Genomic DNA, 26444 nt, shown 5'->3' with positions numbered 1-26444 from the left:
CAGGAGTAGGAGCGTGTCAGAGCGAAGGGGAGGGCAACAGTACGGGTGTAGGTGCCACACGTGATAGGCAAAACACCGTACCTCCAGGACACACCATCGACGCCACCGGAGGTAGCAGCGCAGGGCCGCAGACACAGACACAGACACAACCACCTCCACGAAGACAACCAGGGATGGCGAGCAAACAAAAATTACCAAAGTTCACAGGGGACGGCAAGGAAGACCCCTTACGGCACTGCCGTACATGTGAAACCATTTGATCTGCAACGGAGTAATAGACCAAGATGACTGGGTACAGCAGTTTCTAGCCACATTACGTGGAGTCGCCATAGATTGGTACTCCGATGTAGATAAGCAAAAAGTGGCCACATGGGCTACCCTACAGAAGGAATTCACGGAGGAGTTTCGGTTGCTCCGTGATGACAATGAAATTGTGACAGAGATATACAGTACCAAGCAAGGTACTAAGGAGACAGTACGGGCATACAGTCGGAGGCTGAAAGAACTCTTGGGTAAAATGGAGAGCCAGCCGGCTGAGGGCTTAAAACAACGATGGTTTGTGGAAGGATTGAAATCCTCCCTACGGAAAAAAATGAAGATTGTACCCCCGACATCATATGACGACGCCTATAACAAGGCGATGGATCTAGAAAGCGAATACAAAACATCAAGGAAGAAGAAAACTAATAAATATTCATCCGACGATGATGAAGATTCTGGCAGAGAGAGCAGTAGCAGTGGCGAATCGAGTAAAAAGGTACACGCGCTCCAGAAGGACATGGAACGAATGCTGAGAGAATTCAAAGCTATGAAAGGGAGTACAAGTAAGACGGAAGAAAATGAAGTGTGGTGTACAGACTGTAGGAGTGACGGACACACAAAGGGTACTTGCTCGAAGAAGGCATTCTGTGAGATTTGCCAAATGATGCGACACTCCACCAAGGAGTGCCCATACAATATGAAAACCCGAAGCACGAACCAGGTGTTGTTCACGGAGCAGGCCACAACATCCGCACCAGCAGGTACGGGCCAGCAGACTAACACAATGGCATCATCTGGAGGATACCGGGATAATAGACGCGGCGGCGGCGGAAGAAATAATAACAATAACAACAACAAAAACCGGATCCAGTACGATGCCAAGGGCCGGCCGATGATTCAATGTAGGGCCTGCAATCAGTGGGGACACTTCGCCCGCGATTGCACGAAGGAAGCCAACCCTCAGCACCTCTGCCGATGGTGTGGGCCAGGCGACCATGAGGACGCAAATTGCCCGAAGCTTGGTGTACACCTTCTAAACATAGAACCTACGAAGGCAAAAGTATTGGCAATCACAAAGGCACAGGCTAAAAAGATTGCCTACCCAAATCCCCACACGAAGATCGAGAGAGTGCGGGAGGCCAGAGACGAGATCACAAGGGAAATGGCCGCACTAGGACAGAACAGTCACCAGACAGCAAGTCCACCATGGACGAAGGGAGAAGAGGAAATCTTACGGCAAATATTGCAGGTAGAGGTACCCGTGAGAATTCAAGACCTCCTGGAGACTATGTCGCAGCTAAAAACGGCTATTTTAAACTCTGTACCCCCACAAGTAAAAACGAGGGAGGTCGTGAGCCCCACAACCAACCCCGTGTTTAAGGAGGTCGTGAGCCCCGCGGTCGACCCCATGTTGTTGGTAGTCAACAGCGGACGCCACCCGGCGGTGGTAGAAATGGGTATACTAGGGACCACCTTAACAGACACTATTGTGGACGGAGGATCAGGAGTAAATGTACTCCTAGAAGCGACATGGAAAAAATTGGGAAAGCCTACGTTGTGGCCCCCTACATTCAACCTGCTAGGGGCAGACCAACATGGGATTAAACCCATTGGTACCCTCATGGGCCAGCAGGTGATGGTCGGCACGCAGCCATTCGTGCTGGATTTTGTGGTAACCCCCCTAAAGCAGAAAGGATATGATGCCATCCTGGGGCGGGGGTGGCTCATTGCAGCAAAAGCGAACCATAACTGGAAGCGGAATACCCTTTCTTTGGAAAATGTCGAGAGGAAGTACGTAATTGATCTCCGTACGCAGATGGTGAGCGAGGAGTTAGCCTCTTCCTCCGACTCGGAATCTAAGGGACACTAGTTAGCAGAGGGTGGAAATAGATGCCGCATGGAGCCCAGTGATGAAGGGGTGTTAGAACTGGAGGCATGCTCAGGGGACGATGGGGACTCCTTGAATGGCCTCTTCCATTGGCAAATGGGAGATTATGAACTATTTACACCCTCGTGCAACGTATTGAGCATCGAAGAAGAACCAGATATATTTCCCCCAGAATATGGCGAGTATAAGGAAGGGGAGGCAGCAGTGAATGAGACGCCGGCACACCAATTCCTGAAGGGGGAGCCTATTAAGTATCAGGAAGCCAAGTTAAAGGAAATGAATCTCAGGGAGACAAGTGACCCCAAGATCATCCTTGTCGGAGATGACTGGAATCCAGTGTTGAAGGCCGCAGCCTTCAAAATTTTCCTTGAATACAAGGATGTCTTTGCATGGACATACAAGGACTTGAAGGGCCTGCCCCCAGAGCTATGTGTGCACCGAATAACGTTGGTACCAGGAGCCCAGCCAGTGAGGAAGCGGCCGTACCGAATGAACAAAAATTATGCTGTACGAGTGAATGACGAAATTGAGCGGATGTTGGAAGCGGGCATAATCTTCAGAGTGCAGACAAGCAAATGGGTGTCCCCCATTGTGATTTCCCTCAAGAAAGAAGCCAATCAGATCCGGATCTGTGTAGACTTCCGGTGCCTAAACGCTATCACTGTTAAAGACCCGTTTCCCATACCCTTCACAGACAGCATCTTGGAGGAAGTAGCTGGACATGAAATCTATTCCTTCATGGATGGGTTCTCTGGTTACAACCAGATATCCATCGCGGAGGAAGATAAGCTGAAAACAACCTTCGTGGTGGAGGACGGTGTGTACGCATACAACCGAATGCCCTTCGGTCTATGCAATGCGCCTGCCACCTTTCAGCGCATTATCTTGCACATCTTCGACAAGATGTCGGTGGGGAACTTCAAAGCATTCCTGGATGATTGGTCTATTTACAGCGAACAGGACATCCACTTAAAAACTCTCGGAGAGTGCCTGGAGAGGTGTCGGAGGGCACGATTGGCCCTCAACCCGAAGAAATGTAGATTCATGGTACCACAGGGAAGATTGCTGGGACACATTGTGTGTAAAGAAGGATTGAAGACGGACCCGGACAAGATTCGGATAATAGTAGAAATGGAACCTCCTACGGATGTCACGGGGGTAAAGTCCTTCCTTGGTCATGTGGGGTACTACAGGAGGTTTATCAAGAACTTCGCGGAGGTGTCCCACCCGTTGGATCAATTGACAAGAAAAGAGGAACCATACATTTGGGCAGAGCCACAGAGCAAGGCCTTCGAAGAGCTGAAGACAAGGTTGATGGGAGCGCCCATACTGGCATACTTGAACTGGGATAAGGAATTCCACGTTCACGTGGATGCCTCAAACTATGCCATCGGGGCTACATTAGCCCAAGTAGGAGGACACGGGCCACCGCATGGTGGTCCCATCGTGCGGTGGGAGCCACCGAAGGCGGTCACCAAGCAGTCGTGGAAGACTATAAAACGCCGCAAAACATCAAACACCACCGCACAACATCGAACACCGCCGAAGGAAGAACATAGCGAGGGGTAAAGGAAGAACATAGCGAACACCGCACAGCTAGACCACCACGCCACCACGCGACGCGAAGGGTAAAGGACGAAGACGCCGCACACCGCACGGGCCGACCACCAAGCAGCGCACGACCAGACCAAGTCCGCACAATCCCACGCAGCCACACCACAAGTAGACCAAACAGCAAGGGTTACGTGCAGCAGCCGCAAAGGGAAAAATAGAGCGACAGGTAGACTAAGCAGCCGCACGAAAAAGAAGGCCGTTACGAAGGTGTGGATTTCTTCTAAACAAATCAGTTACAGGGAGATCGATGGATTCAACAGGGAAAAGGAGTTGGAAGAAACAGCTGCACGCTTCTTCCAATACCAGCCAGAGGGATAGGGGTAGCAATATCAGGGTTCTATTGCAGGCGGCACCATGGATGCCAGCACCCGGCAAAAACAAAAACAAAAAGCACCACAGGCTGCCGCAAGTGCGAAAAACACAGTGACGCCACAGAATGTTACTTTCGAGGGCCTGAATGGATTGGAATGCCGAAAATGGTGGCAGGACACCCCCGATAATGACCTGGTAAAGCAAAACCTCCGGAAGGCACAAGTAGAGTGGGCTATTCGGATGCCCGTGTTCCCTATCCGGGAGTACGAGGGTGCCCTACGCTTCATGGTGGACACCTTCGACAGGCACACATGCACCAGCACGTTTGAATACCTTCGGAGGGATGTCACTATATCCTTCAAAGCAAGGGATTTCACGAGGGTATTCGGCATTCCGAGCAGCCAGGGCAAGAAAATAGACTTGAAGACCAAGAAGATGACACAGGAGGAGAAGGAGCGGTGGATTAAATTAGTCTCCCGGAATTTGACCACAGCAGAGTTGGACAGCGTGGCTAGAGCCACGAAGAGTCGCGGAATCCATAAGACTTTTGTTGCGGAGGGCCACTGGAGATGCATTATGGATGTCATCAAGAGCAGATTGACAGGGTCAGGTAGGGCGTTGGACATTGCCCTCCCTCAGATTATGCTGATGAATGGGCTGATGAATGGCATCGTATATGACTAGGCAGCGTTACTGGCAAAGCGTATGTATGAGTTTCTGACGCTCCGGCATCGCACATTCTATATGCCTCATTACGCTATAGGGTTATTCCTGGAGGCCACGCAGGAAGTAGTGCCAGAGGACGAGTTGGAGGTACGGCCACAGGGACCGTTGACAGCGGGAGAGCCTCCAATAATGTATTGGAGGCACTTGGACATTGGGCACTCTTCCGCGAAGCGGAAACGGGCGGCGGATAGGGCCTCAGCCTCAGGGGAGCCTGACAGCGGGAGGGAGTCCAGCAGCACGGAGGATTCGGAGGAGGAAGATGAGGAGGACGATAGCAGCCAGGCAACGGAGGAGCCTGTATGAGTCCGGTTTGCCCCACCTCTGTTACCGATGGGCACGACTGCGCTAGCATCTGGAGTAGGCGGCACTTATATTCCGGCCTTCGGGCAGAGCCATATGCCTATTACACTTGGTCCCCTCCAGCACGAGCACCAGGGAGCACCGTCGGGCCCAACCACAACGGCACTTACCGAGGACATGGCAGAGTCAGGGACGGAGGAGTCACCGCATTAAATAGTGGGCGTTGAGGAGCAGGGGCCTACGGAGGTGGAGGATACCGAGCCTCACGTGCGGTTGGACGTCGTAGGTAGTGACGTTGTGGTGACTGTTTCTGCTTCGTTGTTGGGGGAGCCGACGACAGCGACCCATCCCCCAGTCACAGAGATGCGTGCTGACCTCGAGGCTATGCAGAGCTAGCTCACACAGCGGTTTCAGATGACACTGGCACAGCCGGAGGGAGCTGTTGTATTCTCACCGTGTCGAGAGACTAGAGCGGAGGTAGTCGACTTGGCTGACTCGTCAGGGGAGGCACATGGACTCACAGTGGGGAATGAGGCGGGGGAGGTCGCCTCTGCTGGGCAGGCACCAGGAGATGGTGCACCTTCGGTGGCGGAGGCAGTACCTTCACAGCAAGATACAGTAGTGCCCGTACCACCAGGGATTTCCCAATCTTCGGCACAGACGGGGGAGGATGTTGAGACTTATCTCGCTGACATGGTTGATATGGTAACGAGGGGTAGGCGGGTGGTGGCTGCCGCACAGACGCAAGCATTGCAGCAGGTGGTGGTGGAGCTAGAGCAGGTCCTACAGTTTATGCGGGTGGGCTGCCCGACAGCCTTTGCTACCTGCTTTGAGTCTCAGGGGTGGCCGACTACGGAGACAGAGGAGATGCTCCAGGCTTGGAGGCTACGTCAGCCCGTTGTGGAGAGTCAGGTGACGGCAGTTGTCCGCGAGATCGAGCAGGTCTACCGGGATGCCTATTATACATTGAGGCGTACACAGTAGGAGTCTGCAGTCAGGGAGGCTGCCCAAGTAGCGTTGGCGAGGGAGGTGGCCAGTCAGCAGGCCTCATGGGCAGCCGAGAGGGCGCAGTTGTTGGCACAGCTAGCGATGGCCCGCACAAAGACGGCTAAGATCCGGACAACGAAGGCCGAGGTAGAGACCCGTCTGGCAGTCGAGCAGACACGATTGGTCTGCGCGACGGAGGCAGTGGATACAAAAGAGGAGGAGTTGCTGGAAGCCGCACACATGGTGAAGACAGCTTTAGAGAAGGTCCTCGTGGCGGAACGGGATGTGGCTGCACGCACTTAGCAGGTGTATGAGCTCCGTGCCCGCTTGGCGAACCAGACACCGACATCTCACACTTCTGCTTCAGGGACGCTTTCTCAGCCCCCTCCCTAGTCTTTTAGATATGTTGTATAGGTTGCATTATCTCCATTTTTGTAATTCGCCTGGAGACGACTTTTCTTTTTGGGGGGATGATGTTGGTGGCATTATTGTACACGGGAATAACATTAGTTAATTATGTGTAATTGTTTTGGTTAGTTGGCAACCGAGGGGTGGAAGTTGCGGTGCGACGGTAGGCGCTCGCACCCCCTCGGTACCCTTTTATACTTCGGAATGTAACTTGTAAAACACACTGATTATGAATAGAACATCTGATATACTTGTCTAATTTTTACGGCATTATTCTACGTTATGTTCTTTATGTCTTAAGTTATTCACCCGAGAGGGCAAACAATCATCTCACCAGTGGGCTCCTTGCCAAGGGTGGGGGAGGTGTCGAGAACAGGATTTTCTATTCCAAGGGGAGGACTGGAGGGTGGGATGAAGCTAGGGGTGCTCAAGGGTTCAGCCTTAAGAATAATGTCAATAAGAGGAGTATTAGGATCATATGCTCTCTTAATATCAAAAAACTACTCATCCTCTGAATTGTTCGACAATATAAGATCCGAACATATGGCTGGACCTTCGGGCATCACCTCCTTCTCCAAAGGCGCCTCAGCTCGAAAAAGAATGAAAAAGAATATAGAGCTAACTCCTTCTCTGTGTCATCCATAGCTAAAGCATTAGGACATACCTCAACTGAATTGCCCAATATGATAGGTACCGGAACTCCATTTCCATGTCTGTGTCTGAATGCCTTCGCATAAGCTGCCAACTGTCTTGTTATCTCAAGTAACACAATTCTGTCTGTCGGATATCTTGGCAACATGTATGGAGGTGAAGGACATCCATGAACTCTGATATAAGTAAACTTCGGAAATTGGATAAACCAAGCACCGTACCTCTTTACTAGTTCCTGTGCATCTTGAGATAATCTGTTGTGAATCCCACCTTGCAACGTCCTTGTGATGTTCATCGTGAAGGTATCATTAACTAACTTGTAGTTGCTTCCTGGCGGATGATGCAAGTGGACATAGGAATCACAAACTCTGACCTCGCCGGGTCCTCTTCCAATCACTCCTCTGTGAGGTAGTCCTGCGTACTCGAAGCTCCTGATCAAGGCATAGATGACGTATGAACTCATGTGGAAGGACTTGGTAGCTTTGAGTCTCCTCAACTGTACGTCCAAGCAATGGCTAATTATTCTAGCCCAATGAATTGTTCCTTTACCCTGAACTATCACCTGGATGAAGTAGAACATCCACTTTTCAAAGTAAAAAGCCTGAGGGGCTCCTGTGACTCGGTTGAGCATTGTAATCAAATCTCTGTACTCCTCCTGGGAATCAATCCTGTGTGGTGTGTTCGGTACCTTACTCAGGCGAGGACGACTCTTGAGTAACCAGTTCTTGTTAATGATGCTTAGGCAAGCATCTGGATCATCTTCGTACATGGACCTGGCTCCTTCTATGCTCTTGTAGACCATATCTCTGTGTTCTGGAAGATGGAAGGCCTCACTTATAGCTTCCTCTGAAAGATAAGCTAAAGTGTTTCCTTCCTTGGACACGATCGTTTTGGATTGAGGATCATAATGACGAGCACACTCGATCATCAACTCATGACACTGTACTGCTGGAGGGAAGCCGGCCGCCTTAATGATGCCACTTTCAATTATCCTCCAGGCGACAGGTGATGGCTTGCCAATGTAAGGGACATCTCGAAACTTCTTCGTGCTGAAGTTGCCCAAGTTAGTATCTCCAATGTTGCTCCACTTCGACACGATCTTGGTCTCCACTTCTTCGGTCTTCTGATCTTCTTTCATGAGAGCTGGACGACTGGTGGATGCTCCCGCCTTCGGGGTTGCCATACCTCACTTGAGAGCTAACTCTAGAATGCAAAATAGAGGAATTCGCCTAGGCAAAAATTAACGTTAGAAGCCTTCAACGTGATCTTCAAACAAACGTCCTTCTTATCAACTTCGCCACCGTTGGAGTCTTTGACGTGATCTTCAATGTCCTTGGCAAGTTCGCTCAAATGGAAACTAAGGTTCGCACGTACTCTCCTTTGATAATGTTTCGCACCACCTTGCTTGAAATGAAATTCGCACCTTGAACACCACTCGCACCTCCTTTGTCTTCCTCAAATCGCATATGAAATGATAAAATGATAATGTGAAAATGAAATCTTTCACCTCCCTTTTATAAGCGCTCACCCCTCACAATTACCTTAGGCCGACTTGATAAAAATGAGGTAATTAAAACGATTTTTAAATAAATAATAAGGCCGACCTTTCAATCCAAGCGCTCCATTTGATTTTTAATTAATTAATAATTAATTAATTAATTAATTGCCATCGTTTTTTAATTAACAAATTCGATTTTTTTTTTACAAGGCAAAAATAATTAATTAATATTTAGCGCAAATTTTAAATGCTAATTTAATTGAATTTTTAAATTTATCGAATTTAGCATTTAAATAAATTCAAAAAATGCTTGTTAGCGCCAAAATTTGAAAGAAGTGGGAAGATTCAAACCTCACGCTCTGGTCCCTGACTGAGGGACAGGAGTGAAATCTCAATTTAGCCTGGATTCTTGCACTTTTGACGTTCAAAGTCTCCATCCTTACGTTGGAATTGGCATTTTTTGCTAGGAATTTCAAACTTGGGTGACTTGACCTTGCAAATGAGTGCCTCTTGAGGTGATATCGCTCTGGTCCCTTGGAGAGGGACAGGAGCGAACTTGTATTTATTCCTTGGTCTTTGCCTTCTAAGTTGCCAATTTGTATCGCAAGGCGAGTAACAACTTTATTCTTTCATTCCACGCATAGTTTACTTGTCTTTTACAAGGCAAATTTGATATTTGAGTGTTTTTCGCCCTGGTCCCTTGGTGAGGGACAGGAGCGAACTTTAAATCCTAGCTCAAATTTGTCACCTTTTAACGTTCACTTCTTTTGTATCGCCTTCCAAATGACGTTTTAAACCTTTTGCAACTTTGCTTTGACATGATCTTCGAAGGATAACAAGTATTTTAGCAAATATCGCCCTGGTCCCTTGGTGAGGGACAAGAGCGATCCTGGTGTTTCTCTCCTTGATCTCGCTTCCTTAATCACCAATCCTCTTTATAAGGCGAAAAATAACATCACTTCTTCATTCTATGCTTGTTTCACTTGACTTCTACAAGGCATATAGATGTTTGGAGGATTATCGCCCTGGTCCCTTGGTGAGGGACAGGAGCGATCTCCATGTTCTAGTCAAAACTCGCCATCTTTCAACCTTTGTTCTTCGTTCATTGCTTCCAAACGACGATCTTTGATCTTGTGCACCCTTGCTTCGACATGCTTTTGAAGGAAAATGAAGGATTTAATGAAAATCGCTCTGGTCCTTGCCTGAAGGACAGGAGCGATATAGCTTCCTTGGCTCAATTGATAATCTTTCAACGTTTGAAACCTTTGTATATCATCTTCTTAAGATGCCTTAGACCCTTTACCACCTCGCATGATCTTGACTTAACGTGATTTTTGAAAGATTTGGCCAATATGATGAATATCGCTCTGGTCCCTGCCTGAGGGACAGTAGCGATTTTGAATGTCTTGTGCTCATGCCTGCTTTCATCAACTTGCTATTGCTTTCATCGTGTAAAATGAAGTCCTTTGGTCCTTCTTGGCCACTTGATACGCGATCAACTTTCAAAATCTAAGCCCCCATGAAAATTTCGCTCTGGTCCCTGCCTGAGGGACAGGAGCGAACTAGGGTATTTAGTGCAAAATCTTCATCATACTAACTTGCAATTATCTTCAAAGTGCAAAACAATATCCTTTATTTTCTTTCAAACATTCAAAATGTGAATAGCAACCCAAATTTAGTCTCATTTGAATACTTTCGCTCTGGTCCCTGCCTGAGGGACAGGAGCGAACTGGGTGTCTTGGTGTAATTCCTTCAACATTGGCGACCTTGGATACTTCGTTCTTCATTGAGATGCCTTAAAACGTCCTCACCACCTTGTACTTCGTCTTGGAGTGTCTTGAACTTGGAGGAAAGGCAATATAACCATCATATCGCCCTGGTCCCTGACTGAGGGACAAGAGCGATCTTGCTCTTGTAGGCTTCATCTCACTTTGCTAACTTCAAAAATTATCTTCAATGGTCTTGTAGTGCTCCGTTTCACTCATCCATGCCTTGGAATTTGCTCTTACTTGGCAAGAAATTTGTCTAAGGTAAAAATCGCTCTGGTCCCTGACTGAGGGACAGGAGCGAACTTAGGCATTTGGGTCCCTTGTAGATGTTTGGTAATCTTCAATTTGTCTTCAACGAGTTCAATTCACCTCCTTTCTTGCCTTCAAACATAAAACTTGCTTGATCTTTGTTTAAAACATGCCTTATGAAGAATTTCGCTCTGGTCCCTGGGAGAGGGACGGGAGCTACAATGGATTTCGCCCTGGTCCCTGACTGAGGGACAGGAGCGATTTTTGCAATTTGGTCCACTTTCTTCATGTTTGTGCCTTCAAATTATATTCAACTGGTAAAATGCATCTCCTTGGACCTTTTCAAATCGTCAAGTTGTTAAAATCCTGCAAGGACAAAGCAATATTTGATTTTGAGCTCCGGTCCTTCACTGAGGGACAGGAGCGATTTTGACTCCTGAGGCATTTCTGTGTTCGTGAAATTCTTCAATTTATATTCAACGGAAAGATCACGCCTTTCTTTACCGTTTCCATTCGAAAAATCATCTTGACCCTGCAGAGATAGTAAGATTTTTGAAAACGAGCTCCGGTCCTTCACTGAGGGACAGGAGCGATTTTGCTCCTACAGGCCAAAATATCGTGATTTCACAAGTTTAATCACTTCACAAGGCAAAAACAAATCATTCCCCATGCCCGGGATCAAATATCAAAAAACTCAAAATTTGGTCAAAATCACTCAATTGGACAAAATTCGCAATTTCATCATCAACACTTAGACAAATTAAGACTCTGCACTCAAAATTCCAATTGAAAATAGACCATTCTGGCGAATTCATTCCATTCAAAATTGCATCCTACAAAAGGAAGCTCAAAAGCTCTCAAAACTGACTGGACTCTGGCCTGAAAAGACAGTAATGGAAACCCTAAGGCTTGACCCTAAATCCAAACAACTGACAAACTACCAAAACCCTAAAAAGCAAAGCGAAAGGCGAGCAAAAACGAGCAAAAAGAGGGGGGTCCCCATTTCAAATGGGGCGATGTGTGAAATGGTCACAACAGAATCCCACCGGATGAAGATGCAATCACCATGTGAAGAGATGACTGACAGTGAATGTGCCCACACCGGATCACATGTGCCTGGTTGAAGATATGTTGCACAAACATGGAAGCCACATGTGTGCATTGCTGGATGCAGATGACAAGGTATCACTCCACCGGTAAGTGGAGCTTATCTCCTATTATGCATAATGTGCATTATAGTTATGTGAGATAAGGAAGAAGAGGTAAAGGTGAGTGTTTAAAGGCTCACACCGAATCTACCAGTGAAACAAAGGAATGCCTTGAGTACATGAAATCAGGGTTATGCACTGGACCAAAAGAGAAGGCATGTTGGGATGCCAGTGCAGTTGAAGAGTGATGGGTTTGTCACTCTGACAAACTGGTTGAGATATGGTCCGAGCTGATTAGGGAGAAGGCAAGGGTGAGCAGATGCAGGTAGAGGAAAATGGTCGGATTGAAGATGGAGTCTGGTGAAGGTTGATGACATAGTACCATCAAGAGCATTTACCGGTATGTATGTCCACCGGTAATACAGACAAGGTGCAGATGCAGAAGACTCCCATCTGATGAAGATGTGCATAAGGTTAGTTAACAAGAGTGCTGACCGGTTGAGTGTTCCACCAAAAGAGAAGCAAAGTGCAAGGTTGATGACAGACCTGTTTGAGGGTTTTACCGGAAGGGTTAGTAAGCCAGTAGATGAACCCGGTAATGGAGTTGGTCAATGATCCAATCCATACCGACACAGTTGTTCAAGCAAAGGTGAATGTTGACATGGACGCCACGTAGAAATGAAGTTGCAAGCTCGCAAAGGTCGGTGAAGTGCTGTGTAGGGATAGGTGTTTCTACAGGTGTGCATTTAATATGGATCCCGTGATTTGTGGATCGAATCAGAGGAGTGCGGCTCAAGGATGAATGAACGACAGAGAAAAATCAGGGAGTTGTTGGCGCCTAGATCGAAGCAAGGTAATCGGATTGGATGAGGACCTCGAGAAGGAAGCAGCAAAAGTATTAATGGCGTTTTGACAGATGCAGGTCGAGATACAGGGCCAGGGGTTGCTAAGTTTAGAAAATGTGTATTGGAAGGCGCATTAATGGCGGTGATGAGCAAACAGCTATCTGGGCGCTCAGATCGGATAAGATCTTATTGGATTTGGTTTGCCTCGAGGTTGATGAGGAAACCCTAACCGCCTAAGATTTGAATTGACTTTTGGCAAGAAAATGAGGTTACAAATAAGGAAGCCAAAATCATTGAAGGTTGTTGTTGCATGTGAGAGTAGATCAGTCAAGTGCTCATCAAGGAGATATAGAAGAGGCTGAGTGTGAGGGAGAACGAGATTGAAGTGTTTAACCGGTAGAAGTGCAGAACTGGTAGTGTCCATACCGGCAGAGAAGAAGTGAAGGAAACTGCAGCGCAGGCAAGCATAGAACCGGCAGAGTGTAGTACCAGTGAAGAGCAGCAGAGCAGCGAAGATAAGAAGCAACCAGAAGAGAGAACCGGCAGTGAACTGGACAAGAGATCCAGTAGTGAGATTTGCAGATGTGTTACAAAATCCATTTGTAACAAGGTTATTAATTTGTAAATGATTATGTTTTGTATGCACTGAGTAGTAGCTCGGCGCAGGGATTGTAGCTCCTTGGGTTGGTGCCCTAAACTTTGTAACAGATTTGATTGTGAGGCTGGATTGGAGCAGTAGTCTCCAGCAGCATTGCTCACCGAGGTTTTTCCCATCTTGGGTTTTCCACATACATACTGGTGTTATGTGATGTCCCTTTGTGTGAATGCATTTGTGTCTAGTCTCCTCACTAATTGGTAAGTCTGCATTCAGCTAGATCTGTTAATCAGTATACTTTCATAGGGATAGTTAAAGGGAAAAGTTTGAGAACTACTGATTCACCCCCCTCTCAGTGGTGCATTGTGTCTAACAAACTTAACATTGTTCATTCAAATCGCCAACATTTCAAACCATGTCTGCTCATATTAGACCTGCATGTCATAAGTCTCTACAATCTCTGTGTGCCTGGTTTTAACTCAGTACTCACACAGTCTGATGTATATGGTGTTTGAAAACACCAAAAAAAATCTTTCTATTTCACGCTAATAAATAATCATCAGATTGTTGAGATATAATGATCGGTGAAGGCTTCATATGCAATTTTCTATGAGTGTCTACTGTTTATTGCTTCAAACTGTACACCGTCTTTTTCTTCTTACATAGTCATACGTTGCAGCTCCTTCGACCTTTATCACTGTATTTCTAATCTTCTTTATTGCTCAATCACTGGCATATGTAAGTGAGTTTTGGAGATACTGTCACTAACAGAATGATTGTGGAGTATATGTTCTTCAACGCCAATCTTAATGAGAGTTGACCATGTATACGTTATGAGGTCGCTGCTAGTTAATCACTAATAGAACTTCCCAACATCTAATTGTTGCAGATTAATCACTATACGTGAACCCCTTGACATCAATGATAGTGAATTACTTAATCATCTTGACATCAATGACAACATTTCCAACAATATATATATATATATATATATATATATATATATATATATATTTCTCGTTACACAATTGGATCCATGATGAAATCGATACTCTATGTTATCTTATGACAGCAATGAATAAGAATGGATGTTATAGTCGAGACATTGATAAGAAGTTGTCTCCATGTATGATCAGTGTGGCACTGATATGAGTGTTGTTGTATCCATGCAATTGGGCTGCCTTCATGTTGTCTTGATGATGATGATGGGATATGTTATTCATCATCTCCATTGTCTTTCTTTTGACAGATGTTATAGATTGATGCATAAGGCATCTCCATGAGTTTCTGTATAACATCAATATTAAGATCAAGGCTTCAGTACGCTGTGAGCCTTCATTACTTGATTATGAGAATTCTTGTCTTCACTTCTACATCTCATTCTCTATGCTGTACTTGGACACTTGATAGGAAAATCATGGAGTCTTATTAATAAGACGATTTTCCTCAGTAAGGTCTTTATGCTACAATCTTTATTGATACAATATGTAAGGCTACCTACTTGTACTTCTTAAATACTATGTACAAATTGTTATTTCCTAACTACTAACTAGTTGAAGGTGTTTCAAGGCTGCCACCCTTGATCACATAAGTGTTTTATTGCTTATCATTATTAGTTTAAAGATGGGGACATCACACGCACCTATGTAAGTCCATTCTGCCCAAGAAAAAGGTTCATTTTGCATCATTTTGGAGTCCTTTTTAGCAGTGTTGTTGGAGCATTTGAAAAGTATTTGCAGGTATCTGGGAAAAAGATTAGGCATTTTTGAAGAATGTTTTTACATATTTGTGTTTTTTAAAGTTTGGAAAATTTGCCAGATTTTGCTTACTGTGTTGTTCAAAAACTTTGGGTCTACTGAATTATTGCTGAGTCCGAGTTTTCAAACTATGATTTGCACAGACTTCCTTCCATTCATATGGTATCAAACCAAGGTGGTTTTGGTGTTCCAGTTCTGTTCAAAGTAAGTATCCATCAATTGTGAGTCTATGCAGCATATTTTTTGTAATTGATTTGCAAACAACTGTTAATGTGAGAGAGTACACAGTGTTTGTGAAGTTCTGAGAAATATAACCTCTTGATTTAAGGGAAGATTTCTCTTCGATTGCTTTATTTCCAAAGTCAAACTTTTTAAAAAGTAAAAAACTGCGAAACAGATTATACAGAAATGTTATCATTAAGGATAAACAGTAATGAGAACATTATAACAAGATAAGATAAAATTTCAGGGTTAAAAAAAAAAAACATGTGATTAATAAGCTACAACAGGAGAAATCAATACTGGCAGTGGTGATACATGTTAAAAACATCCCTAGGCATGCATGAAGTGCTAAAAATATTTATTAAATAAATGCTTGGAGCTTCGGGGCATAGTTGAATAGGAAAGCAAATTGATGAAGGTGGTAGAGAATAAAATGAAAATCATAACCTTAAGCTCACGAGAATTGGCCCAAACCCTTAGTAACAAATCAAATGCAGAATGTAGAAAAGCCCTGTGGAAATCAGCAATAAATTTATAAGATAAGAAAATTACTCAGAGAACTGCTAAAGGTCCTAAGAAAAGAAGCAACAATAACCATTAATATGAAAATTGGACATACAGAACATCGTGGTCAAATTCAGGAGCTGAAGGAACATCTAATCGGTATTGCCAAGCCGCCTGACACCAGCATTTGATTGCTAAGGAACATAATACAAAATTATTAAATATACTAATTAACAACAAACCATTAAATATGAATTAAGTTTTGCAGCTCATTTAAAAGTTGAACTGAAATGATGATATGTAAACTGCATGCAAGATATGCAATTTTTTTACAGCATAACATTACTAAAATCTCTCTGTCCACAATCTTGAAAACTAGAAGTACAAGATACAGTTCTTACCATTTGCAAAAATCGAGCGCTGAGCATCCTTTATATTTCCAAGTACAGGCAAAACTCGTGAAAGAACATCCTTCAAATGTGGGGTAAATTTCAAAGCTAGCAATAAACAGATATGGAGAGAAAGATAAGAGTACAATAACATGCTACAAAAAATTTCCACCTCAACCACATTAGAAATGTAACCTCTGAATCAGTACAGTTATATCAATGTTAAAAAAATATTTCTCCACCTTCTGCAGATGCAAATTCTGCAAGTGTTTGTACCATGGCCGAAATAGCAATAGCACTGCCTGCTAGATGAAGAAACACTTCTTCGATCATCTACAGAAAAGCATGAATTAATTATATTAGTTATGAAACAATAAATTCCTGATTTGATTTCTATCTAAAGCTAAATTTGGACATGTTCAAATATTTCAATTGAATTTCACATCAAGACAGAGATTACAATAACACAAGTGCATCATTTTGAACAAGCCCTGATATAAAAAATGAACAATAGCATCATAAGCCTGTCCCGCTGGTTATGAAAATGAGCATTAGAATTGTAAATTTGTAACCCACTGGTTTGGACAAAGAGTATTTGTAGAAACCAAACCAGTTTGATGCACATGCAGAAACACTTTATATAATATTTGGCAGTAGGATTCCATACTCAATTACAAACTACAAAAATTGTCTCCATCAGCATGTATATAGTGATTAACTTGTGAATAAATTCCTAGGGATTCATTACTGTCAATCGCAGCAATTCTGACATTCAAATAAACAATAACTTCATTTCAGGAAAATACAACAGTTACACATGTTTTTTTATAATATTGCTAATCATTTGCAAATATTCTACTCATACAAGCATGAACATGAGACCAATACCAACTTTTGCAAGCACAACAATGAGACCCATATCAGCTCCTTTTAAGCAACCACACTAAAAACCACCTACGGAAGATGAAGAGTCATGTAATGTCCCTATTTTTGGTTTCTCTAGCATTGTAGTCGGCTCTGACCTTCTTGGTTGACATCTTGTAAGAGGGGTTATTTGATGTTGCTAGTGAGCTCAATTAGTCTTGAGGACACTTATGCCACTTCCCGAAGTGAATTCCAACATTTGATGGGATTTCCAAGATTCTTGGAGAGAACGCCTATTTATAGTAAGTCACCCAGTTGGACCCAATTCTCATTATTCATCATTGGTATCATTCCAGTGCAATAAAATTCCGATTTTGATGCTTTTGACAGTTTCCGCAGCTTGGGTGTAATATTGAGCTATTAATTTAATTATTTCACTAAGGTTGCTTAAATTTATTAAAATAATTTGAATAGCACCTTAGTACAATAGCTCGTAGGAATTAGAATTAAAAGTTTTAAATGTTGGATACTTCATAAAACAGCTATGTGTTGGAGATATTAAATAATGAAAATAAATCACTTTTTGGATTAATAGACTTACTTTGATTATAAAATGATTTTATGTTATATTTTCCAAAAAGCTCCCAAAAAGTTTATAAAAAAGGGTTTTGTGAGCTCACTTGGCATTATGCAGATTATTGTTCTCTCCCTGATGAAACCCTAGTAGTTTTAGAGATTGAACTTCATTCATCTCAACCTTCCTGAGGACAAAAACCCTCTCAGAAAAGATTAGCCACAATGGTAAAAGATCCTCCCTGGTTAATCCCGTGTGGCTCAATCAGAATTGCAGCTAGTGCGTAAAAAGAGTCTTTCAGGTAATTTCAGAAGTTTGGTTTTTTTGTTTTGTTTTCTATTAGCTGCGCAGAATTGAATATTACAGAAATAAGGAAAGTTGCAAGTGCCTTTTTACCAATTGTTGGGTGTCTATTGTTTGGTGTTGATGGATTGAAATTAAAGGTTTTGATCAAAGTGGCAACCATTATTTTTGTTTGAAAAAACCCAAGCGTTGATTTTTGCTCCAACAAGCTTTTGACTAGCAAAAAAGACAAAATACAGTTGTGGATGACAAATAGTGAGAAGAGGGACGCCATGCTATGTCAAACAATATTAATTTATTGTTGTGGGATTATTCTAGATGGATACTTGAAATGTTCACCCTGAATTTTTTTGAGTTTGTTTAAAGAGAATAAGATGGAGATGCACAAATTGTTTGCGTTTCAAGTTCATTCACCGAGTTTGTTGCATAAATAGAATAATTGCATTGAAAGAGAGTAGAACATTACATTGCATTTAAACCACTAATATCATCATTAGAAAATCAGTACGCATTCAGCAACAAACTGAAATCAGAATGAAGAATTAATTTGCGGACCTGTTACAAAGCGAAGAAGTAGAATTTCAGACCTTTAAGTGAACAACATTCTTTGTTTTGTAATTGTGTCTTATTCCAGCAACCTTCAACTTTTGGAAACCATATTTTTCACAATGTCTAGTTCCACTCCTACTCGTAGAACAACCCCGGGTAGAAGAGATTTAGCTTGGAAACATACTGAATATTTTCCCGGGCACAAAAAGGGAGAGGCAAAATGTAAATATTGCAAAACATTGTCGGCATACGTGGCCATGATGCTAACCCTTGCACACTAGCACTACCTGAGGCTATTCGTGAGTGCCAAGTGCAAATAGAGACATTTCAGGCTCAAAAAGAAATAAAGAAGAGGCAAACAGAGGAGTTAGCTAGCATTGGTTGTGTTGGAGAGGCTTCTTCCATGCCTCCATATCGTCCAATGCGAGTACTACTACTGCTTCTGCAACCGCTAGTGCCAGTGGTAGTGGGAGTGCAAGTATTGGTCCTAGAATTCGTAAATTTAGGATGGATTCATTTTTTGAGCCATGCACTACTTCTAGTGCCCAACCTTCTCTTGAGAGCATGGATTGGAACAAGGAGGTACACGATGCGGCTAAATGTGCAATTGGGAGATTTTGGTACTATTGCACCATTACATTCTTTGCAGCCAGGTAATTCCTTTTAGTTTTTATTTGATTGTTTTAACTTTTTAATATTTATAGCTTGTTTTGTCTAATGAATTTTTATTGGACATAGACATACTTTTCTTATGTAATTTATTTGTGACAAGTCTCCTTATTGGCAAAGCATGGTTGATGCCATCACTATTTGTGGGGTCGGGTTCAAAGCCCCTTCTAATTCTGAGTTAACTGGCCAAATTTTGACACATATGGTAGCTGATGTAAAAGCCACATTAGAGGACCAGCACGAGATATGGAAAAAGGGTCGCACCATCATGACTGATGGTTGGACCAGTAGGAGAAACCAGACGCTCCTAAATTTTCTTGTTCTTTTGCAGGTGCTTGAATAACTTGAATTTAATTTAATGATTAGTATCTTATTTTTTAATTTAAAATTTATTGAATGATCATTGATCATTGATTTTGCTTTTTTTTCAATTTCAGGTGGCACCATGTTTCTTGAAGAGCACATAGGCAATACTGAGAGGGCAGGGGGGTGTGAATCAGTACTGCAGAAATTTAGCCCTTTTTTAAAAAAAGAAAAACTAAAACCATATAAAACATAGAAAGAAACATAAAGAAAATAATCTGCAGAACAAAGACACCATATATCTCGTGGAAAACCCTTTTGAGTAAAAAACCACGACATCAAATAGCTTTCATTAATAGGAAATGGGCACCAACCTAGATTACATAAGTGAGTTGCAACTCACTAAGAGCATTCACTTAGAAAAGAAAAATTTCAACTGCAAGAAACTCCCAATCTCAAATTCACACCCTCCAAAACTTTTTCACACTTATATCTGCATATATGTCTTCTTAAACAACACCCAAAAAAATAATTCTTGTCAACTAGAATTTTTAAAAATACCCAATCACACCCTCTGGAAACCAAGACGTGTTCATTCATTCACATTCATTTTTCACTAACTCTACAATAGCCTTATTTCCATGATGAAATTAATAGGGGCACCTTGCATGCTCAGCAGCCACGATTTTGAAAGCAAAAATTACATCCCTCCAACCGCCACATCCCCTTTAAAAAAAAATGCACTACCATTCCATTAATACAGCGGCAGAATATCGATTTCCAATTTGTGTTGCCCTTTTAAAAAATGGCTTCAGCAATAATACTCCACGACTTTGACAAAAAGAATCTCATAAATAAAATCACCTTTACCTCCGTCAAAAACATAAACAAGACTTTAGGAAAGAATCGATTCCAAAGAAAACAAATAAACCTGATGATGTGGCATAAGAATCTGAAGTGGAAGCTGACAAAAGTGACAAGTAAGCATACAACTAGTTGAAGCTAACAGCCAAACACCTCAAGCAGCCAACCAGGCACCTCAATCAACCAAGCAAGCAGCTAGAGCAAGCAGGCAAGGAGCTGAAGTAGCTCAAGCACATCAAGCATGTCAAGTAGCTTAACCAAAATTGAAAAGATCTAATGAATAAACAGTAGCTCAAAAAGCACTTTAAACTCAATCCAATATTACTTTGAGTAAACCTCTAGCTTAAATAGCACAAGCTTGACAAAAACCACTCAACATCAATGACAAAAAGGTCTAACAATTGTTGGAATCGCTTGCCATTGCGCCAAAAGCTCGAACTATCAACGCCTAAGTTAACCCAACCCACAAGAGGCGGTTAAGCCATGTCACGAGTCTCCAAGGAGGTGCTGACCACCAAGTCAACAATCTCCCCCTCAGCACCAACTGAGCTTCAACACCCACTGAAGGGAGACTCGAACCCATGACCCAAGGCTCTGATACTGATTGTTGGAATCGTTTGTTGTTGCGCCAAAAGCTCGAACTATCAACGCCCGATACAAATGTCAGATTTAACCCAACCCACGGGAGGTGGTTATGCCATGTCACGAGTCTCCAAGGAGGTGCTAACCACCAAGTCAACATTCCTGAAGTCCATTGATGCTTCTGCACATTCCAAAAATGCCACTTTCCTATGTGAGGTTATAGAGGAGGTCATATATAAAGTGGGTAAGAAGAATGTAGTACAAGTGGTGACCAATAATGCAGGAAATTATGTTGTTGAAGGTAAACTTTTGATGGAGAGGCACCCATCTATATTTTGGTCTCCATGTGCCGCCCATGTCATTGACCTCATGTTCGAGGACATTGGAAAGATTCCATGGATCAGGACATGTGTAGAGAAAGCAAGAAATATTTTTAAATGTGTATACAATCATGCATGGATCCTTAACCTAATGAGGCAATACACAGGGCATAAGGAATTGGCTCGTCCCAGAATCACTAGATTTGCCACCAACTTCATCACATTGCAATCCTTGATTCGAAGTAAGGCAGCATTGGGACGTATGTTTGTTGGTGAGGAGTGGACTTCCTCATCCTATGCTACGACTGTTGCAGGGGTTGATGTGGCAGATTGCATTTTTTATGAGCAAGGCTTCTAGGCCCCTTGTGCTAAGATTGTGAAGGTAAAATTTTTATAAATTTTACTTTATGTTTTAACTTTTGTTCATATTTTTCTTTTATTTGCTTGTTTTCATTCACAATTTCACACTTAAGTTAACTGATATTAGATAACGTTTCACAATATTTGCAATTCATTGAGCCCTTGGTAGTTCTCCTATGAGTTGTTGATGGGGATAAGACCGCATTGGGCTACATATACAAGGGCATGGATAGAGCCAAGGAGGCCATCAGATCTGCCTATGGAGGGGATGAGAGTAAGTATCATCCCATTTGGGATATCATTGATAGGAGATGGCAGGTCCAACTTCACAAGCCCCTCCATGCAACCGCTTATTACCTCAATCCGGCATTCCATTTCCACTCTGATTTCAAGGCGGATGAGGAGGTTCTTGGTGGGCTCTACTCAATGATATAGCGAATGTCGCCTGGCCATAGTAGCACTATAATCCACAAGCTAGAGGCCTTTTCTAATACAGAAGGGGAGGTCTTCTCTCATCAACTTTGCAAAGACAATAGAACAAAAATGCAACCAAGTAAAAATCTATATTTTAAGAGCATAATTTTAATTATATATTATTCAATTTATTATTAATTATTAAATGAGGCTGATTTTTTTTTCTTTTTCTCATCTCAGATAGATGGTGGCAGATGTTTGGTCCTAAAACACCAAATCTTCAACGGATAGCCATTTGTATTTTGAGCCAACCATGTTGTGCTTCCGGTTGTGAGCGCAATTGGAGTATGTTTAAGCACATACACTCCAAGAGGCGCAATAGATTGTCTATGGAGAGGTTGAATGATCTAGTCTTTGTTCATGACAACCTCTGTCTTAAATAGAGACGGGTTATGGACCATGACACCACCCCGATCACACTAGAGGAGGTCGATCTAGAATCTGAGATGGACCAGTGAGGCTACGGATCTTGTCTTTAGTGACAAGGACTTTGATTGGATCGACCAGGTAGATAGAGAGGCTAAGGCTATAGCCATGGCAAAGGAGGTTAGAGCACGAGCAGAGCTAGAGCCAGAGCCATACACAATTGATGTTGGTGAGGGTGGAATGGAGTCACGAGCAAAGAGTATGGCTATTGAATCATCCAAGACCTACCTTAGACACCTTCGTAGGAAGGATGCAGGCTCCTCTAAGCCATAGACTTGTAGTTGTTTTGATATTTGTGTGGAACATTTGATGTCATGGATTTCATATTCCATGAGTTTTGTAATATTTTTACATTTGACACTATTTATATATCTGTGTTTGCTATTTCCTTCAGCTACAATTTGCATTTATACTATGTGATCGATGTATACTTGTGTATGTGATCAAATTAGCTTCTATTTGACGATGTTATTGTGTATTTAAGGTTTATTTAATAAAGGGTGCATGAAACAAGTTTTAATCCTTAATAATCTCTAAATTTCTTGGGTTTTTCAATTTGCCGAGTCCTAGCCGGGTTTTTTTGCCGAGTCCAGAGTCCCAAGTCGAGTCACCCTTGCTAAGTCCATGTTGAATCCGAGTCCCGTTTCATGCACATAGCCCAAAACAATAGAAGAAGCAAATGGACTCTTAATTTGTCTAATATGTCCCATATCCAAAAGCTCCTTGATTGCTTTCTCTATCGCATCCTTGTGCCTCTTAAGATGCCTATATGGTGTAGTGATAATTGGTTTAGCCCCCTCCTCTAACACAATCACATGCGCGATGCCCCTATCAAGAGGCCTACCGAAAGGGATGCTACTGAAAACCTTGCTTTGCTTGGAAAGAAAAGCCTGAATGTCAAGAGGATATATCTCTCTTCCTCGTGAACTATGAGAATAGTAATACACTCTATTGCCCACTACACCTGATCATGCCTAAAAAAGATTCTCCATACCTCTGAAGGACACTATACGTGCTCCTCCATTCAACATCCCTCTCAAGACCACATTCCTACCCTCTGATTTTAATATCAGCTCCATAGTTTGAAAATTAAGTGTGATCTCACCAAGTGATCATAGCAATTGTATCCCCAACACTAAATCTGTATCTCCAATGTTGACGACAAAGAAAACCCACGAATTGTTGAAAAATCATGATCAGAAACTCGGACAAACCCTTTATGCGATAGAAGATTAACATTGACTTCGCGTGGTATAAAAATTTCTACCAAACCAGAAAACTCCAACTCCTGGTTGCAGCAAAGAACCCTAGGCTTCACCTAGAAAACGAATCCAAAACTAACACAACCTCGCTATACAAAAATAAAATAGGCCAAGTCCCTAGCCAAAATTTGCAAAAGCTCCCAAACGCACTGAAAACCCTTGCTCGCAGGTAAAAACACACCCAAATCGCCCACAATTTGTTTTAAAAAATCATGCAAAAACGAATCACTTAAAACCATGATTTCTTCAGATCAAACCCACAATTTAGCAGACCATGGTGCACGAGTAAGCAAGGACGAAGATCAAAGAAAAACCTCCAAAAAACATATCTCAAAACGTCGCAAAAAAACCTTGATCAAAGAACCGTTTTGTGTGAGCAGCAAAAGTAACCAGACGCGACGCAAAAAGAAGAAACCCTTGTCGCAGCACAAAAGAAAACCTGTCATGATATGCAGACAAGGTAAAATTCGTCACATTGTGAGCAGATACAAACGCACAAAAAAACAAAATGGTCCTGATTCAACAAACTCCCGTGATTTTCAAAATTTTCAACGCCCAAAAAAACCCTTTTCATATTGCGAGCAAAAAATCATTAAAGACCCGCGATATATTACAAAGGAGACAAAAGCTCCTTAAATATAGAATACAAGACGATTGAGAATAGAAACACAAAAGAAACATTCTAAAAAGAAACTAACCGACTAAGACCAAGATGACCATTATAAAAACATCACATTATTATTTTAATAGAATACTTATGAAAATGAAAAAGAAAACCCTAGGTGAGGATATTATTAGATTATGATACAAAAAAGCAAATAACCTAATAATACAAAAACACTTCTCATTTTAGCTTGTGTAGTAAAGTAAATTAATTAATTATTAGGTATTTACCTATCTACTCTAAAGGTCCCCATGTCCTTGAGAATCACCAATATGGGTATGCTTGGTAAAACCTAAGGGACACATCCTTGAGGAGCATAGGATGGTGTAGATATGTCCCTTACACTATTGTCATATGAAATACAAGATGCTTTGAACCCAAAAATCCTAGGGCATTACTTCTATATTCAACTACTGTAACAACTCTGAAAAATCTCAAGCATGAATAACAAGTATAGATTCACAAACTCCATCCAATCCCTTTGAGCTCAATGAAAAAGTAATATTGTAATACCCAAAAATTAATTTTTTGGATAAGCATGCCATCTAATGCCATAGCTATATCTATTACTCTATTGCTATCTGAAATATACAATGTTTTGAACCCAAGTCTCCTACGGCATTCCTCTCTATATTCAGGTATTGTAACAAATCTCAAACAATCAAGCATGAATAACAACCATAAATCCACGAATTTGGTCCAATCCCTTGGGTTCAATGCACAAGTAATTCCAAAAATTCATATTTCACATAAATAATGCTAAACTCACAAGTATCACTTTGTACAACAAAGAACAGCCAAGAAAGAAAAGGTGCATTATCCAAAATCATTCTTTGGTGAAGACAAATCTCCTTATATTATCACAAAACCACTACTAGACTTCCATTTTCTTGGTTAGATAGATTCAATAACTTTCAAAATTAATAGGAAGATAGATCATACCAAGTCAGGTAGGCGTGTGCCAATTGCAACAAGTAAACTAGATGCAGCCCGTTGCCAATCAGTATCCAAATCCTGGGATTGATAGATGAACAAACCGTAGAAAAAAATGAATTTCAGAAGAATTGAAAGAAGGCTAGTAGTAGTTGTTTTGATTCTTTTGAATAACAAAACTAGCACAAAATCTTGGAAAGGCAGTATTTCATCATTTAATGTGTTGCATTTCCTTTGAGTAGAGATGGAATGCTCATTGTCTTGCAAAATTTGGACAGCTTTCAATGATAAGCACAAGACCAGATCAAATCATATTAACTTGTACAATTTGGATGGATTTCAATGAGAAAAGGAACAGTGATCAAATCATAAAAAGAATGGCCTCACAATGGGTGAGAAAAATTAAGTACCTTTTATACTTTACCAAAGTCAATAAACAAAATAAAATCAATGTTCCATACAGTTTAACCAACCTAACACTGAATAGCTGCAGAATGCTCAAATTACATGTGATTGCATTTTTTTGTGGCATTATACAGACTCTAGAACACTGTAATTCTCAAACTACTTATGTTTACACAATCTCAGCTTGTACTCCAGAGTCCAAACAGTTTAAAACTTTGAAACTGTCGGTTTAATGCAATAATACAAATGAGATGACATTAGCTTGAGCTAGATGGCATATAAATGCAATGAAACAAGATTAGCTTAAGTTCAATGGTATTGAATTACGATTTGTTAAATGTCTATAGATTGAGAACTCCATGTTACATATAGAATGTAGTCCTCCAATTCATGCAATCAATCATTTTTTAAACATGCTATTATCAAATATCAGTTAGAACAAAGTCACATAAGAGTAGTAGCAAATAACCTTAGAAACGGTCATCTCCGATGAAGCAACCTTCACTAATTTAGTCATAAGAGCCATGTCAATTTCTTCTTCATTCATTACACGAACAGTGAATGCCATGATTTGGAAAACACCTGTAATATGACTTCCACCCTGACCAAAACGCTGTAATTCCATAAACTGTAGTGAACATACTTGGCAGCGTGAATTATAGAAAACATAAATTACAGAGAGGGAAAAGAAGAAAGTGAGAGTTACCAACCTTTCTTCCACCAACTCGAAACACTGCAGTACAGCAATCAAGGATGGCTATTGAATTAC

General features: G+C 42.1%; 1 protein-coding gene across 11 annotated transcripts in view; it reads right to left on the bottom strand.

Annotated features, from left to right (window-relative positions):
• LOC131069149 (protein SHOOT GRAVITROPISM 6) overlaps positions 1-26444 on the bottom strand; it is a 381540-nt gene that overhangs the window by 335661 nt on the left and 19435 nt on the right. For 5 of the 11 annotated variants that reach the window (XM_058004502.2, XM_058004498.2, XM_058004497.2 and 2 more), the window contains 7 exons: positions 26386-26443; positions 26145-26303; positions 25280-25351; positions 16366-16456; positions 16136-16231; positions 15850-15928; positions 15678-15741 (listed from right to left, as the gene is read on the bottom strand). In XM_058004502.2, the coding sequence (XP_057860485.2) occupies positions 15678-15741; positions 15850-15928; positions 16136-16231; positions 16366-16456; positions 25280-25351; positions 26145-26303; positions 26386-26443 (619 nt within the window). The remainder of the gene's footprint in view (positions 1-15677; positions 15742-15849; positions 15929-16135; positions 16232-16365; positions 16457-25279; positions 25352-26144; positions 26304-26385; position 26444) is intronic. The other 6 variants (XM_058004499.2, XM_058004506.2, XM_058004507.2 and 3 more) reach the window with 3 other exon arrangements.

The sequence above is a fragment of the Cryptomeria japonica genome, chromosome 1 (assembly GCF_030272615.1).
Source record: "Cryptomeria japonica chromosome 1, Sugi_1.0, whole genome shotgun sequence".
Taxonomy (NCBI): domain Eukaryota; kingdom Viridiplantae; phylum Streptophyta; class Pinopsida; order Cupressales; family Cupressaceae; genus Cryptomeria; species Cryptomeria japonica.
The sequence above is the reverse complement of the archived record's forward strand: the minus strand, read 5'-3'. Positions and strand labels throughout refer to the sequence as shown.